At 40.6% G+C, this 14,370-nt stretch overlaps 1 protein-coding gene and 1 long non-coding RNA gene across 13 annotated transcripts in view; one reads left to right on the top strand and one right to left on the bottom strand.

The window, feature by feature from the left end:
- The window catches only part of LOC124388457 (calcium-activated potassium channel subunit alpha-1-like), an 89,684-nt gene extending 80,482 nt beyond the window's left edge, over positions 1-9,202 (top strand). For all 12 annotated transcript variants that reach the window (XM_046853081.1, XM_046853077.1, XM_046853075.1 and 9 more), the window contains 2 exons: positions 5,273-5,301; positions 7,036-9,202. In XM_046853081.1, coding sequence (XP_046709037.1) covers positions 5,273-5,291 — 19 coding nt within the window. In that variant the 3' untranslated portion in view covers positions 5,292-5,301; positions 7,036-9,202. The remainder of the gene's footprint in view (positions 1-5,272; positions 5,302-7,035) is intronic.
- LOC124388526 lies at positions 6,436-11,732 on the bottom strand. Its single transcript, XR_006926431.1, has 3 exons — positions 10,963-11,732; positions 6,670-6,741; positions 6,436-6,575 (listed from the first exon to the last, which is right to left on the bottom strand). It is a non-coding gene; the product is annotated as an uncharacterized LOC124388526 (long non-coding RNA).
- Between the last annotated feature and the right edge of the window lie 2,638 nt (positions 11,733-14,370).

Here is a 14,370-nt window from a genome sequence, read left to right as displayed (position 1 = left end):
GTATCATGGCCGACCCTGCGCTCTGACCCCCAGTTTCCAAGCAAAAAAAAACTGGGATATGCGAAGAACAAATTTCACTGTGCTGTAATGTATATGTGACAAATAAAGGCTATTCTATTCTATTGGAGACACACTTCACCCTGAAACTGAACGACTTTGTGTGTGTGTGTGTGTGTGTGTGTGTGTGTGTGTGTGTGTGAGTGTGAGTGTGTGAGTGTGTGATGACGACTGTGTGTGTGTGTGTGTGTGTGTGTGTGTGTGTGTGATGACGACTGTGTGTTTGTGTGTGATGACGACTGTGTGTGTGTGTGTGTGTGTGTGTGTGTGTGTGTGTGCGATGACGACTGTGTGTGATTATGACTGTGTGTCTTTGTGTGTGTGTGTGTGTGATTATGACTGTGTGTGTGTGTGTGTTTGTGTGTGTGTGTGTGTGTGTGTGTGTGTGTGTGTGTGTGATGATGATGATGACTGTGTGTTTAATGACGACTCTGTGTGAGTGTGAGTGTGTGTGTGCGTGTGTGTGATGACTATGTGTTTGTGTGTGTGTGTGATGACAGTGAGTTATAGTGTGTATTTATGTTTGTGTGTGTTTTTTGTCTCTGTGTGTGTGTGTGTGTGTGTGTGTGTGTGTGTGTGTGTGTGTGTGTGTGTGTGTGTGTGTGTGAATGTCTCTGAATGTGGGCGTGTCTCTGCTTAGTAATTGGGCCTTCAGGTATCTCTTTTTTCATTTCCTACTCCCTCACATCATCATCACCACGTTCATCATCATCACTATCTTCTCCATCATCATGTTCAGATGAAGCCCCACCCCTTTTCCTGACCTCTTTATGGGAACTCATGTGGTCTCTGAAGGACAGAAGAAAGTGTGATATGTTGTAAATATTCTAAACTGTAAGAGATGTTCCTCTGCGTCTCACTCGTTCGAACTCCTGCACCAAAGTTCTCTCTGATGATGATGCTGATGATGATGATGATGGTGATTGTGATAATGGCGATGATGATGATAATGGTGATGATGATGATGATGATGATGGTGATTGTGATAATGGCGATGATGATGATGATGATGATGATGATAATGGTGATGATGATGATGATGATGATGATGATGAATTTGGGATGTTCTGTATCATGTGCAGCTCTGATAAGGAAATAAATGATATAATCTCAGTAATATTGGCAGTAAATCCGAATAAAATCACATCTCTTTCTTTATAAAAACACTTGTAGAGCTTCATTATGCCACCGATTTACTTCTTATTTATATTTATTTTATTTTATTTATATATATTACTCATATATTATTTATTTAATATTATATATTATTTATATATTATTTATTTATTATTTATATATTATTTATTTATTATTTATATATTATTTATTTATTATTTATATATTATTTATTTATTATTTATATATTATTTTAATTATTATAATTTGAAACATTTCATCTGAATCACTTGCACAGAATCGCTGCAGAATCACACTGTAATTCTTCTGAATCTGTGAACGTCTGAGGAACCAAATGATTCTGGTGTGTGTTTATTTACACACTTAAAATCTGAGCTTATAAACTACTGAACATTCTGGTTCAGATGATCAGAACTTCTTTCAGTCCCTCTGAGCTTCTCCTTTTAAAATGGGGTTCTAAGTAGAACACAGCTAGAACATAAACTCCTGAAGGATTTTTGAGGAACAGTGTAAGTCCACCTAAACCCAGCCATTATGGATGCACAAGCCAGTGCACTCTTAGTGCCGGTCCCAAGCCCGGGTAAATGGGGAGGGTTGCGTTAGGAAGGGCATCCAGCGTAAAACATGTGCCAAATCAAATATGCGGATCACAAATGAAAATTTCATAGCGGATCGGTCGAGGCCCGGGTTAACAACGACCGCCACAGGTATCGTTAGCCGACAGGGTACCGGTGGAAATTGGGCTACTGTTGGCCGAAGGAGGAGAAGGAGAGGAGGAAGACGTCTACAGAGACGGCAGGAAAAGGAGCAGTGTAGGAGACTGGAGGTTCGAGTTGGTACTTTAAATGTTGGTACTATAACGGGTAAAGGGAGAGAGATAGCTGATATGATGGAGAGGAGAAAGGTAGAGATGCTGTGTGTTCAGGAGACTAAGTGGAAAGGGAGTAAGGCCAGGAACATTGGAGGTGTTTAAACTGCTCTATCATGGTGTGGATGGAAAGAGAAATGGTGTAGGGGGGATTCTGAAGGAAGAGTACAGTAAGAGTGTAGTGGAGGTGAAGAGAGTTTCTGATAGGGTGATGATCGTGAAGGTGGAAGTTGAAGGATGATGATAAATGTCATCAGTGCCTATGCTCCACAAGTTGGCTGTGAGATGGAGGAGAAGGAAAGATTCTGGAGTGAATCAGATGAAGTGGTAGATGGTAAGGAAAGCACGATTGGTGATTGGGGCAGACTTTAATGGGCATGTAGGTGAAGGGAACAGAGGTGATGAGGAGGTGATGGTAGGTATGGTCTTAAGGAGAGGAATGTGGAAGGGCAAATGGTGGTAGATTTTGCTAAAAGGATGAAAATGGCAGTGGTGAACACGTATTTTAAGAAGAAGGAGGATCACAGGGTGACGTATAAGAGTGGAGGAAGGTGCACACAGGTGGACTATGTGCTATGCAGGAGATGCAACCTGAAGGAGATTGGAGACTGTAAGGTGTTGGCAGGGGACAGTGTAGCTAGACAGCATCAGATGGTGGTCTGTAGGATGGTTTTGGAGGCGAAGAAGAGGAGGAGAGTGAGGACTGAAAGAAGAATAAGATGGTAGAAACTGAAGGAGGAAGAGTGTAGTGTGAGGTTCAGGGAAGAGGTCAGACAGGGGCTCACTGGTGTTAAGGAGGTGTAGGCAACTACTGCAGGAGTGATGAGGGAGGCAGCTAGAAAAGTACTTGGTGTGACATCTGGAAATAGAAAGGAAGACAAAGAGACGTGGTGGTGGTATGAGGAAGTGCAGGAGAGCAGAAGGAGAAAGAGGTTGGCAAAACAGAATTGGGATAGACAGAGTGATGAGAAAAGTAGGCAGGAGTACAAGGAGATGCGGCAGCAGGTTAAGAGGGATGTGGAGAAAGCCAAGGAAAAGGCATATGAGGAGCTGTAGGAGAAGTTGGAAGGAGAAAAGGATTTGTAGTGATTGTCCAGGCAGAGGGACCGAGCTGGGAAGGATGTACTGCAAGTAAGAGCAGTAAAGGATGGAGAGGAAATGTGTTGACTAGTGAGGAGAGTGTGTTGAGAAGGTGGAGGAGTATTTTGAGCAGCTGATGAATGAGTAAAATCAGAGAGAGAGAAGGTTGGATGATGTGGAGTTGGTGAAGCAGGATGTAGATAGGATTAGTAAGGAGGAAGTGAGAGCAGCGATTAAGAGGATGAAGAGTGGAAAGTCGGTTGGACCAGATGACATACCGGTAGAAGCATAGAGATGTTTAGGAGAGATGCAGTGGAGTTTTTGACCAGATTGTTTAACAGGATTTTGGAAGGTGAGAAGATGCCTGAGGAATGGAGAAGGAGTGTGCTGGTACCGATCTTTAAGCATAAAGGAGATGTGCAGACCTGCAGTAACTACAGGGGAATTAATTTGATCAGTCACACCATGAAGTTATGGGAAAGAGTAGTGGAAGCCAGGCTGAGAGAAGAGGTGACCATCTGTGAGCAACAGTATCAAGGATCGGCCCTGAGCCCTTTCCTGTTTGCAGTGGTGATGGACAGGTTGACGGACAAGGTCAGACAGGAGTCTCCCTGGACTATGATGTTTGTGGATAAAATTGTGATTTGTGGTGAGAGTAGGGAGCAGGTTGAGAAGAGCCTGAAGAGGTGGAGATATGCGCTGTAGAGAAGGGGAATGAAACTCAGTAGGAGTAAGACAGAATACATGTGTGTGAATGAGAGGGAGGGCAGTGGAGTGGTGCGGTTGCAGGGAGAAGAGGTGGAGAAGGTGGAGGAGTTCAGGTACCTGGGGTCAACAGTGCAGAGTAATGGAGAGTGTGTTAGAGAAGTGAAGAAAAGAGTGCAGGCAGGGTGGAGTGGGTGGAGAAGAGTGATAGCAGGAGTGATTTGTGATAGAAGAGTATCTGTGAGAGTGAAAGGGAAAGTTTATAGGACTGTGGTGAGACCTGAGATGTTGTATGGATTAGAGACAGTGGCATTGAGTAAAAGACAGGAGGTGGAGCTGGAGGTAACAGAGCTGAAGATGTTGAGATGTTCGTTGGGAGTGACGACGATGGACAAGATTAGAAATGAGTTTATTAGAGGGACAGCGCATGTAGGATGTTTTGGTGAGGGAGGTGAGATTGAGATGGTTTGGACATGTGCAGAGGAGGGCATGGGTTATATCGGTAGGAGAATGCTGAGGATGGAGCCACCAGGTAGGAGGAAAAGAGGAAGACCAAGGAGGAGGTTCATGGATGTGGTGAGGGAAGACATGCAGGTAGTTGGTGTAAAAGAGGCAGATGTAGAGGACAGGGTGGTGTGGAGACGGATGATCCGCTGTGGCGACCCCTAATGGGAGCAACCGAAAGAAGAAGAAGAACAAGTGTAAGTCCACATACCAGGAATGGGAATATCATAATAGACTGGCTTTAAGGGTTCTGTATGGGCTCTCTGGGGTTTCTCTCTGAGTTCTTTGTGGGTTTATTGGAGGATTAAGAGTTCTTCAACTCCAAAAATGTTCTAGTCTGGATCTCTAACATCTTAGTAAGTAATATGAGTTCTTCATATTCAGGAACATTTCTGTTAGATACATGTTACATCATAGTTACAAGTAGAAGCCTAATAACAATTTAATCATACAAGAACTTCTGAAAAACTCCTGAAGAACCCTCAAACAGACAATTTGAGATGCTACATATTCCTACATTGTATGTAAGTGTGCAGTAAAAACTGAACAAAATGTTGTCTAGATGTTTTTTTGCTGCACAATTTAGGGGGCACACCCACCATACATCCTCCTTTCATGCTGGAGAAACAGAACCCCTGTAGAAAATATTCTCCAGTTCCTCGTTGTCCTCATTGAAATTTCGTTGGATAATAAATGGGTTCATCCAAAAGGGTTCTGCAGGGAACTTTGTGTTCTAGGGATCTTTGGAGAAGCTTTCAGGGTTCTGCTGAAAAGTAAGAAAGCTGAGGAACCTTTAAGAGATGTACATTCTCTATTTGTTTCTCTGCTGAAGTTCTGATCAGGTTGATGATGTTTCACTCATAAATGTTCTGAGTGAAGAGAGAAAAGAACCCGGACTCACTGAGTTTCTTTTCTCCAAAGTGCAACGTGGATGAATTGAGGGGTCGCAGGTATGAACACACACACACACACACACACACACACACACACACACACACACACACACACACATGTGCATGGAACCCCTGAGTTGATAAAGCTATGGGTTCTGAGTAAAAAATAAAAAAGATGCATCAGTTCCAAAGCAAGTGACGTGTTCCACATTTTGCTTTTTCTCCTGAAAGCAAAGTCACGTTTTGGTTCTAGTGACTGCATCAGAAGCTCAGTGCTGCGTGGAATCAGCAGTTAATCTCACTAATCTCAATAAACACTTACATGCTTTTGCTTTACTCTGCTCTTCTTGCATGGGGTTTGTGTTTCACACTTTACTGTGTTTTCCGGATTTCCATTAAATTGATATTAAATATAAAATCATACAATGAAATCATCGTAAAAAAATAACGGGATAAAACTTTCAAATACAGAAAGAATGTGTAGAGTACGTTTACTTTACAATCACTGCTTCCTTCTTCTGAAATGTAAAATGTATTCATTTTTACACTAGAATTAATTTAAAAAAATATTTTCTGTTTCACCACAAAGTCTAGATAATAAATATTCATCAATCCACTTTAAATTACATTATTATTATAAACATCTGGTTTGAATATAAAATTCTAGCATTTATAAACATCTGGATTCAAATATAAAAATCTAAAATAAAATAAAAAATCTGGATTAGAATCTAAAATTATATAATTTACAAACTTCTGGATTTAAACATAAACAAATATATTTGATCCGGTTTTGAATATAGAATTCTAAAACATTTTAAACATCTGTATTTGAATTAAAAAAATATATAATTTATAAACATCTGGATTTAAAGGTGAAATACTATAAATGATCAACTTTTTGTTTTTAATATAAAATTCTACAATTTAGACAAACATCTGGATTTGAATATATAATTGTATAATCTGATAGTATGTGCAGATCTTAACGCGACATTGAAAAAGGGGAATGGCCAATTTTATTTTTTTTTTTACATTTCAGAATGATAAACAAACAAACTCCACATTTATGCATCATCACTAATTATCACCACATCTGGCTTTAAACATCTGTAATTCTGCATCAAAGACACACTCCGCTTCCTGCCTGTATGAAGCCACACTGGCTTTTTCTCCGGAAAGCACAGTAACAGCATGATGAACAGCTCTGACCTTGAAACTTCCAGCTCTGACCTTGAACATGTCCAGAGAGCATGTGAGGGAGATGTGCCTGCTACATGACATCAACATTGAGTTTCTGCTTCTGTGTTCTAATGTTTTTTTTAATTGACCTGAAATTAAAAATGTGGTAAGAAAATCAACTGAATTTTAAAAGTAATAAATATTTATGGATCTTTTTTGTGAAAAAAAAAGAAAAAATCTCACCTGATGCTCTGAAGGTGACGATTCTCCCATCCTGAATACAGTTTTAAAGCTTTTCTCTTACTAAGTCGTTTCCTGTAAAACATGGCCCACAGTGTTTTATTCCTCCTATACCACAGCAGCTCACGTTACCATAGCAACCACAAAGAAGTGTAAACTCCTCTGTCCTGAAGTTTCAGCTTTAACTCTGATTGTAACACAATACTGACACTGGAGACTCCTTCCCTCAAAGTTTCATAATACAGAGAACTAATCACCACCTCCTGACCAATCAGAGCACAGGATTCAGCAGCATCGCTGTGGTATAGAGGACTTCAACACTGTGTTCATTCAGGACTGGTCCAACAATACTCTCATTCCTCCAATCAGACGCAAGAGGCGGGGCAGCGAGCCGGGACCAATCAGGTCGCAGTAACCCTTTGTGGTGACAGAGTGTGAGATCTCTCATCACAACTTGCAATAAGGAAACATCACGACGTCACTGAGGTTCTCTCAGGTTTTATTTGGAGTTTTGAAACGACACGCAGACGCAGACGCAGACGCAGGTCAGCTCTCAGGCCGTTACTGACCGCAGGCGCTAACGCTAATGCTAACCTGACAAATGGCGGCGTGTGTAAAAAGGCTTATTCAATGCTTTGTGTTTTATTGACCAACAAGGAGTGCAACCTGACAGCGAGCTGTGTATGTGAAAAGGGGGCGTGGCTAATTAAATTACAGGCCATCTACAAACTCTAACAGAACAGTGATGTAACTGGGAAAGGGGCGTGGTCACAATATTGGCAGGGGGCACAAATTAAATTGCCAACAGACAGTAACCAAGAGAACAGTGACAATATGGTAACACATTGAATGCAATAGGATTGTAAAAAAAAATGGGGCGTGGTCAGAAATAATTTCTGTTCCAGACTAATAGTAGTATATTTGTTTAAAAAGGGGGCGTGGTTATTATTATGATTTTTTGGGGGGATAATTTCTTGACTTTTGTGATGCCTGTAACCTGACAAGCTGTACAATAAAGGGGGCGTGGTTATTTGAATTGCAGGCCACCATAACAGAGTAAACAAGCAAAGAATGATTTCATTAAGAAAGGGGCGGGGTCACAATATTGACAAGTATGCATGGCTAATTAACAGTGACAAGATCATAACACATCGCAATATGATTGTAAAAAAGGGGCGTGGTCAAAACTTTCTCTAGATTTACTGTCTGTTTCAGACATATTGTGTTTGTTGAAGGGGCGTGGCTAATTACATATTTTGTAATTTATTGATCAATGTGAAGCTTGTAACCTGACGACAAGCTGTTTAAAAATGGGCGTGGCTATTTATATACCAGGCAACCGTAACAGAATACCCAAAGTGTGATGTCATTTAAAAGGGGCGTGGTCAATAAACTTTTGGTATATTTTTGACAACTTAATTAATTTGCATTGAAGGCCAGTGTGATTCAAAAAAAAAGTTCCTGGACATTCTGTTTATTACAAATTGTGGTGTATTTGTTTTTAAAAAGGGGCGTGGCTAATTAAATGTGTTGGGTTTTTTGCTCATCGTAAAAAACAAAAAGGGCGTGGCTAATTTAATTACAGGTCTTCTTGTCCCTATACGCAGACAATAACCAAAGAGTGATGAACATTTATTTATTTTTTAAAAACAGAGGCAGGGCTTTCCTAAAAATCATACAGAGCGTAGTTCAGAGAAGAGCTTAGCCTCGCTAGCATGCTAAACAGTGATGTCACTGTAAAAAAAAGACCTTCAGTTCAGATCTTGTTTGTAAATAATCAAGAAATGAAACAGAATTTATTTGAATGAGAAAAATTCTTCTAAAATGTTTCACTTCCTGGCTCCTGGCTCCGCCCACATCCTGGTGTATCCGGTGTGTGGCTAATAATTAACGCTAACCTTTACTCATTCCCAAGTGTTGAAGTCGATCTTGTGTATAAAGTGTAATTAAGAGACCGAGCACTCGTTAGCTTCGAGCGCCTCAGGCTTCGCTAGCGGAGTGTAAAAAAATACAGCTGCAGATTTTTATTCCCGAACTGCAGATGTGAAGAACTCGTGATGCCTTATATCAATAAACACTAACAGGAAATGAGCGATTCCGCAGAAGCTGGACATCGATGTTGCCTACAGCCTTCAGCTACTTTTCTTCACATTTACCCTTCACATGTCACAGTATCCTAACCCTAACGACCAAAAACATTAGCTGCTAGCTAGTCAGCTAAAAGTTAGCTGGATGTAAATGCTAAACACCAAGCTAACACCACAAAGCTAACGGCTCAGTGAACTCGTGTTTGAAGTTTTTTATCAGCTATATTTCTGTTTCCTGTGTTTATATAAATAATCATATGTATTAGTTAGGAGAGTTTCGCTAACTCGATGTAGCAACATGCTAATTTCTTATGACAGGAATATTTCAAGTTTACGTTTCACAGTAAAAGTTGATCTGTTGGTTACGTGCTAGCTAAAGAAGTAGGATGAGGAGGAGAATAAGGATAAGGAGAATGATGAGGAGGAGAATGATGAGCATGATAATGAGGAGGATGAAGATGATGATGAGGAGGAGGAGAATGAGGAGGTTGGGGAGGTGATAAAGATGATGTGGATGATGATAATGAGGAAGAGGATGATGAGCATGATAATGAGGAGGATGAAGAGGAGGAGGTGGAAGAGGAGAATGATGTGGAGGATGATAATGAGGAGGATGAAGATAAGGAGGAGGAGGAGGATAATGAGGAGGATGAAGATGATGATGAGGGGAGGATGATAAGGAGGAAGGGAGGATGATGATGAGGCGGATGGGGAGCAGGAGGATAAGAAGAAGAAGGAGGATGATGAGGAGGAGGATGATGAGGAGGAGGATGATGAGGAGGAGGAGGATGATAAGGAGAAGGAGGAGGATGATGAGGAGGAGGAGGAGGATGATGAGGAGGAGAAGGAGAATGAGGAGGAGAAGGATGAGGAGGAGGATGAGGATGATGAGGAGGAGGAGGAGGAGGAGAATGATGATGAGGAGGAGGAGGATGAGAAGGAGTATGAGAATGATGATAATGAGGAGGAGGAGAATGATGAGGAGGAGGAGAAGGAGAATGATGAGGAGGAGGAGAAGGAGAATTATAATGATGATGATGAGGAGGAGGATGATGATGAGGAGGAGGAGGAAAATGAGGAGGAGCAGGAGGATGAGGAGAATGATGAGGAGGATGAGGATGAGGAGGATGATGAGGAGGAGGAGGAGGAGAATGAGGAGGAGGAGGAGGAGGAGGAGAATGATGAGGAGGAGGAGGAGGAGAATGATGATGAGGAGGAGGAGGATAATGAGGAGGAGGAGGATGATGATGAGGAGGAGGAGGAGAATGATGAGGAGGAGGAGGATGATGATGAGGAGGAAGAGGAGCAGGATGATGAGGAGGATGAGGAGAATGATGAGGAGGAGGAGGAGCAGGATGATGAGGAGGATGATGAGGAGGAGGAGGAGAATGATGAGGAGGAGGAGGAGGAGGAGGAGGATGATGAGGAGGATGAGGAGAATGATGAGGAGGAGGAGGAGCAGGATGATGAGGAGGATGATGAGGAGGAGGAGCAGGATGAGGAGGATGATGAGAAGGAGGAGCAGGATGATGATGAGGAGGAGCAGGATGATGATGAGGAGGAGGAGCAGGATGAGGAGGAGGATGATGAGAAGGAGGAGCAGGATGATGATGAGGAGGATGATGATGAGGAGGAGGAGGAGGATGTGGATGATATTTTTTAACAACAAATTGAACATCTAAAATTCTCATTATTTAAGTAATAATTGAAACTCTGTTTATTTCGGTGTCGTGAGAAACAGAAACATTTTTGATTGTTTTATTTGATCTAAAAAACATGGTAACTGATGTTACTGAGATCCCAGTGTTTTTTTACGGTTAGTTACCGTTAGCAGCTGCGCTTCAGCTAAAGTAACTGGCCGTTGTTCACAATATCGAATAACATAATATATCTTAACAATTATTTAATGAACAACTCTGTGCTAGCTGTAATTAGCAGAATAAAAACACGGCTAATTTTTCTAGCTAGCGGTATAATGCATCCGACGAACCCTTTTTACTTCTAGATAAAGAGCACTGTGATGATACGACTCTGGAATTCCAAAGATTTAAAGATTTATTTATTTTTTTGCTAACTACCTGTTCATCCAGAGATTTAGCGACATCTAAACTGGATGTTATTAGCGATGTTTGATCATTTAACGTACATCCTGAGCATGGAGAGAAGACTAGCATTTCTAGCCAAATAAATATATAAACAAATAATGCACGTGATGCCACATGTTGCAAAATGTGCAGAGGACGTCTGTGTTTGGTTTCTTCAGTTTGGTGTGAAGACGTCAGCGAGCTCGAGTGTGAAGTGTTTGTCTGTTTCATGGGCTCTTTACATGCTTGGCTTGTGGATGTGGCTTGCTAATCCATACTTAACACATGCTCTAGATCCAGAAAATCAACTATAATTCACAGAACCATTCTCTGGTTCCACCAGTTCAGACCTGGATCTAGAGTTGGGTTTAGAGGTTCAGGCCAAACTGAACAAACCAAACACATAATGAAGCTCACAACAGAGAGAAGTGTCCACCATTAACATCATGATCCAGCCTCATTTAGTTTTTCTACTGTTAGTTACCTACAAATATGACTAGCATGCTAATTCAAGCAATTTAGTTTGATGCTAAAGGGTGAGATATTTTGATACTAAAGTATTCTGTAAATAGGAAAAGTTGGTAAGAGTTCCTCTGCAGGTTCCTCTCCTGGTTCTCCTGCTTAATCGCTAACAGGCGATTGCTTCCTGAACAGAACGTTAGCTTGAAACAGTCATAAATGATAGCAAGTTGATGTTCGGGAGACGTTGAGATTTCTTGTGATTTTAGATTTCAGAGATCAGACCTGTAACAGTAACATTTGGAAACGATACAATGATGTGTTCATGCAGATGTTTCTGTGTTTCTGGATTTATTTTCTACACTCACATGCCATTCGCATAGATATTTCCTGTACAGCTGGGATGTAAATGTCATGTACATGATTTTATTTTGTATTTTCAACAACAATAAAGTCGTCAAGTTATTAAATCGTTTTGTTTTTTTTGTTTTTGTCTTAAAATCTTCTCTGTTTCACTAAAACCACAAAATCCTAAAGATCCTGAATGTAAGACGACCACATACTGAGCTGTGCTCCACACTGATCAACTAAATCCACAGAACATCTGTATTAGCAGTAGTGATGATGTTAGGATGAGGGAGAAGAAGATGAAGAGGAGGCTTGGTATCAGTATTCCAGTGTTTCTCAGTTGCTTTGCAGCGTTTCTCAGATCAGAGATGAAATTTCTCAAAACTACTTGTTCAACCTGCACATCATTTAATCCCTTGTGCTCATCAGAAGAACATTTCTTGTTGCTTTGATCAGATTGTGAATGTTTTTCTACATGAATGTAACTGTTTGTGTACGAGTGTCTGCTGTTTCCTACATCATCAGTTCTTTATCTTCATGTTGATCAGAATATATTCTACTGGTTTCACCTGAATAGTTTTAACCCCAAAAACATCTCAGCATCAGTTCACTGTAAACGTCATTGAGTGTAAAATGATTAAATCAGTTCTCAGAATCCGTCTCTAAAATCTCTATTAACTTTATTGTGTAAATGTGTTGAAGTGATGAATCGTGCAGATGAATGTTGAAGGTCAATAATGAAGGCGAGTGAACGACATCAGATCAACCAATCATCAACCAGTTCTCTAAAACAGGTGGAAGGTGAATGTGGTGAATCTTCAGTTGGAGACTGAATACAGACGGAGTAAAACTCAGAATTCTACATTCTGAAAACAGATGAACGAAGAAACAGATGAACACCAGTACAGTACAGTAAAAGTGTGAATCCTGTTCAGTCTCATACAATCAACATAAATCACACATTCAACAAATAAATGAATTTGTGCTGCTGAGATTCAGAGACCAAACAGAAGAAGTTCAGCCTCGTGCATTTTCAGTCTCTGATCCAAACCATAGTTTATATCAAGAAACCCTGAAACTGTGCATCACACTGAGAAGATGAATAAACATTCTGATGATCGTGTTTGTGAACAATCACCAAGAGACTTTTCATTCTGATGGGAATGAGATGTTCATCAACACAAATACTCACTTTAGAGACATGACCTGAGGATTTTGAGAAAAGTTCAGACTTTTGCAGGAGATCCAGTGTGTTGTGCTGTTTGTACACGATGTTTTGAGAAATGCACTTTTACTGGTTCACTATTATTAAGGATGATTGGAGAAAACACTCCAAAGCATCTGAGAAAAACTGTCAGCAGCCGTATGTAGTTTTAGTTATTAGAATTGTATTAGTACAAATATTAGATAGATAGATAGATAGATAGATAGATAGATAGATAGATAGATAGATAGATAGATAGATAGATAGATAGATAGATAGATAGATAGATAGATAGATAGATAGATAGATAGATAGATAGATAGATGTAATCATATGTACAGTGAATAAATATAAAGGCAGTAGCAGTAAAGAGACGTGTGGACACTGTTGTAAAGGTACAAGGAGAAGGTTATAAGGCAATAGCATTTAATAAAATTCTGAGAAATTCTCAGAAAGCTGAATAAACGAATCCACTATATATATATATATATACACATGAATGCAGCAGAATGTACAGTAAGGTATAAATATAAATATATAAATATACACATAAATAAAATAGTGCAGATGTTTGTAATATGTGTAAAGAATGAGGAGTATAAAAAATACAATATGTAGTATGTACATTGTATGTCGAATTGTACAGAAGTTCTATACAGCGTTTATACAGTGATGGAGTGTAGAGTTCAGTAGGGTGATAGTGAAGGTGAAGGTGAAGGTGATGGTGATGGTGATAGTGAAGGTGAAGGTGAAGGTAATGGTGATGGTGATGGTGAAGATGATGGTGATGGTGATGGTGATGGTGATGGTGGATGGAAAAAAGCCGGTCCTGAAGGAGGTTAAACAGTTTGTGACTGGGATGTGAAGAGTCCTTGATGATGTTGTGAGCTCTACACAGACAGCTGCTGTGGTGAAGGTGTTCAGTGGCTGGTAGTTGCTAGTGATGCGGTGGGCGGTTTTGATCAGCATTTGCAGGGGTTTAAGTTCACACACAGTGAGAACATCCATACTGATCAGTGATGGAGTTGTCCAGGATGCTCTCGATGATGCAGTGGTAGAAACTAATTAAAATCCCTTGGACAGATGACCTTTTTTAAGACTCCTCAAGAAGTACAGGCGTTGTTGTCCCTTCCTAACCAGAGCTGAAGTGTTCTGTTGCCAGGACAGATCCTCAGAGATGTGAACTTCCAAGAACATAAAGCTGGAGACCCGCTCTACCTTGATTCCATTGATGTAGACTGGAAAGTGTCTCCTGCTGTTAGATTTCCGAAAGTCCACAATGAGCTCTTAAGTCTTCATGGCGTTGAGTTTCAGGTTGTTGTTGGCTGACCATGCAGTCAGGCTTCAGATCTCCTCCCTGTAGGCCGATTCGTCGTTGTTGCTGATCTGCCCAACCACGGTGGTGTCATCTGATATACTTGATGAAGATGTTGTAGTTATGCAGAGGAGCACAGTCATGTGTGAACAGGGAGTATAACAGTGGGCTCAGTACACAGCCCTGTGGGATGCAGGTGTTCAGAAT

Source organism: Silurus meridionalis, chromosome 7, assembly GCF_014805685.1.
Source record: "Silurus meridionalis isolate SWU-2019-XX chromosome 7, ASM1480568v1, whole genome shotgun sequence".
NCBI classification, from domain to species: Eukaryota; Metazoa; Chordata; class Actinopteri; order Siluriformes; family Siluridae; genus Silurus; species Silurus meridionalis.
The sequence above is the reverse complement of the archived record's forward strand: the minus strand, read 5'-3'. Positions and strand labels throughout refer to the sequence as shown.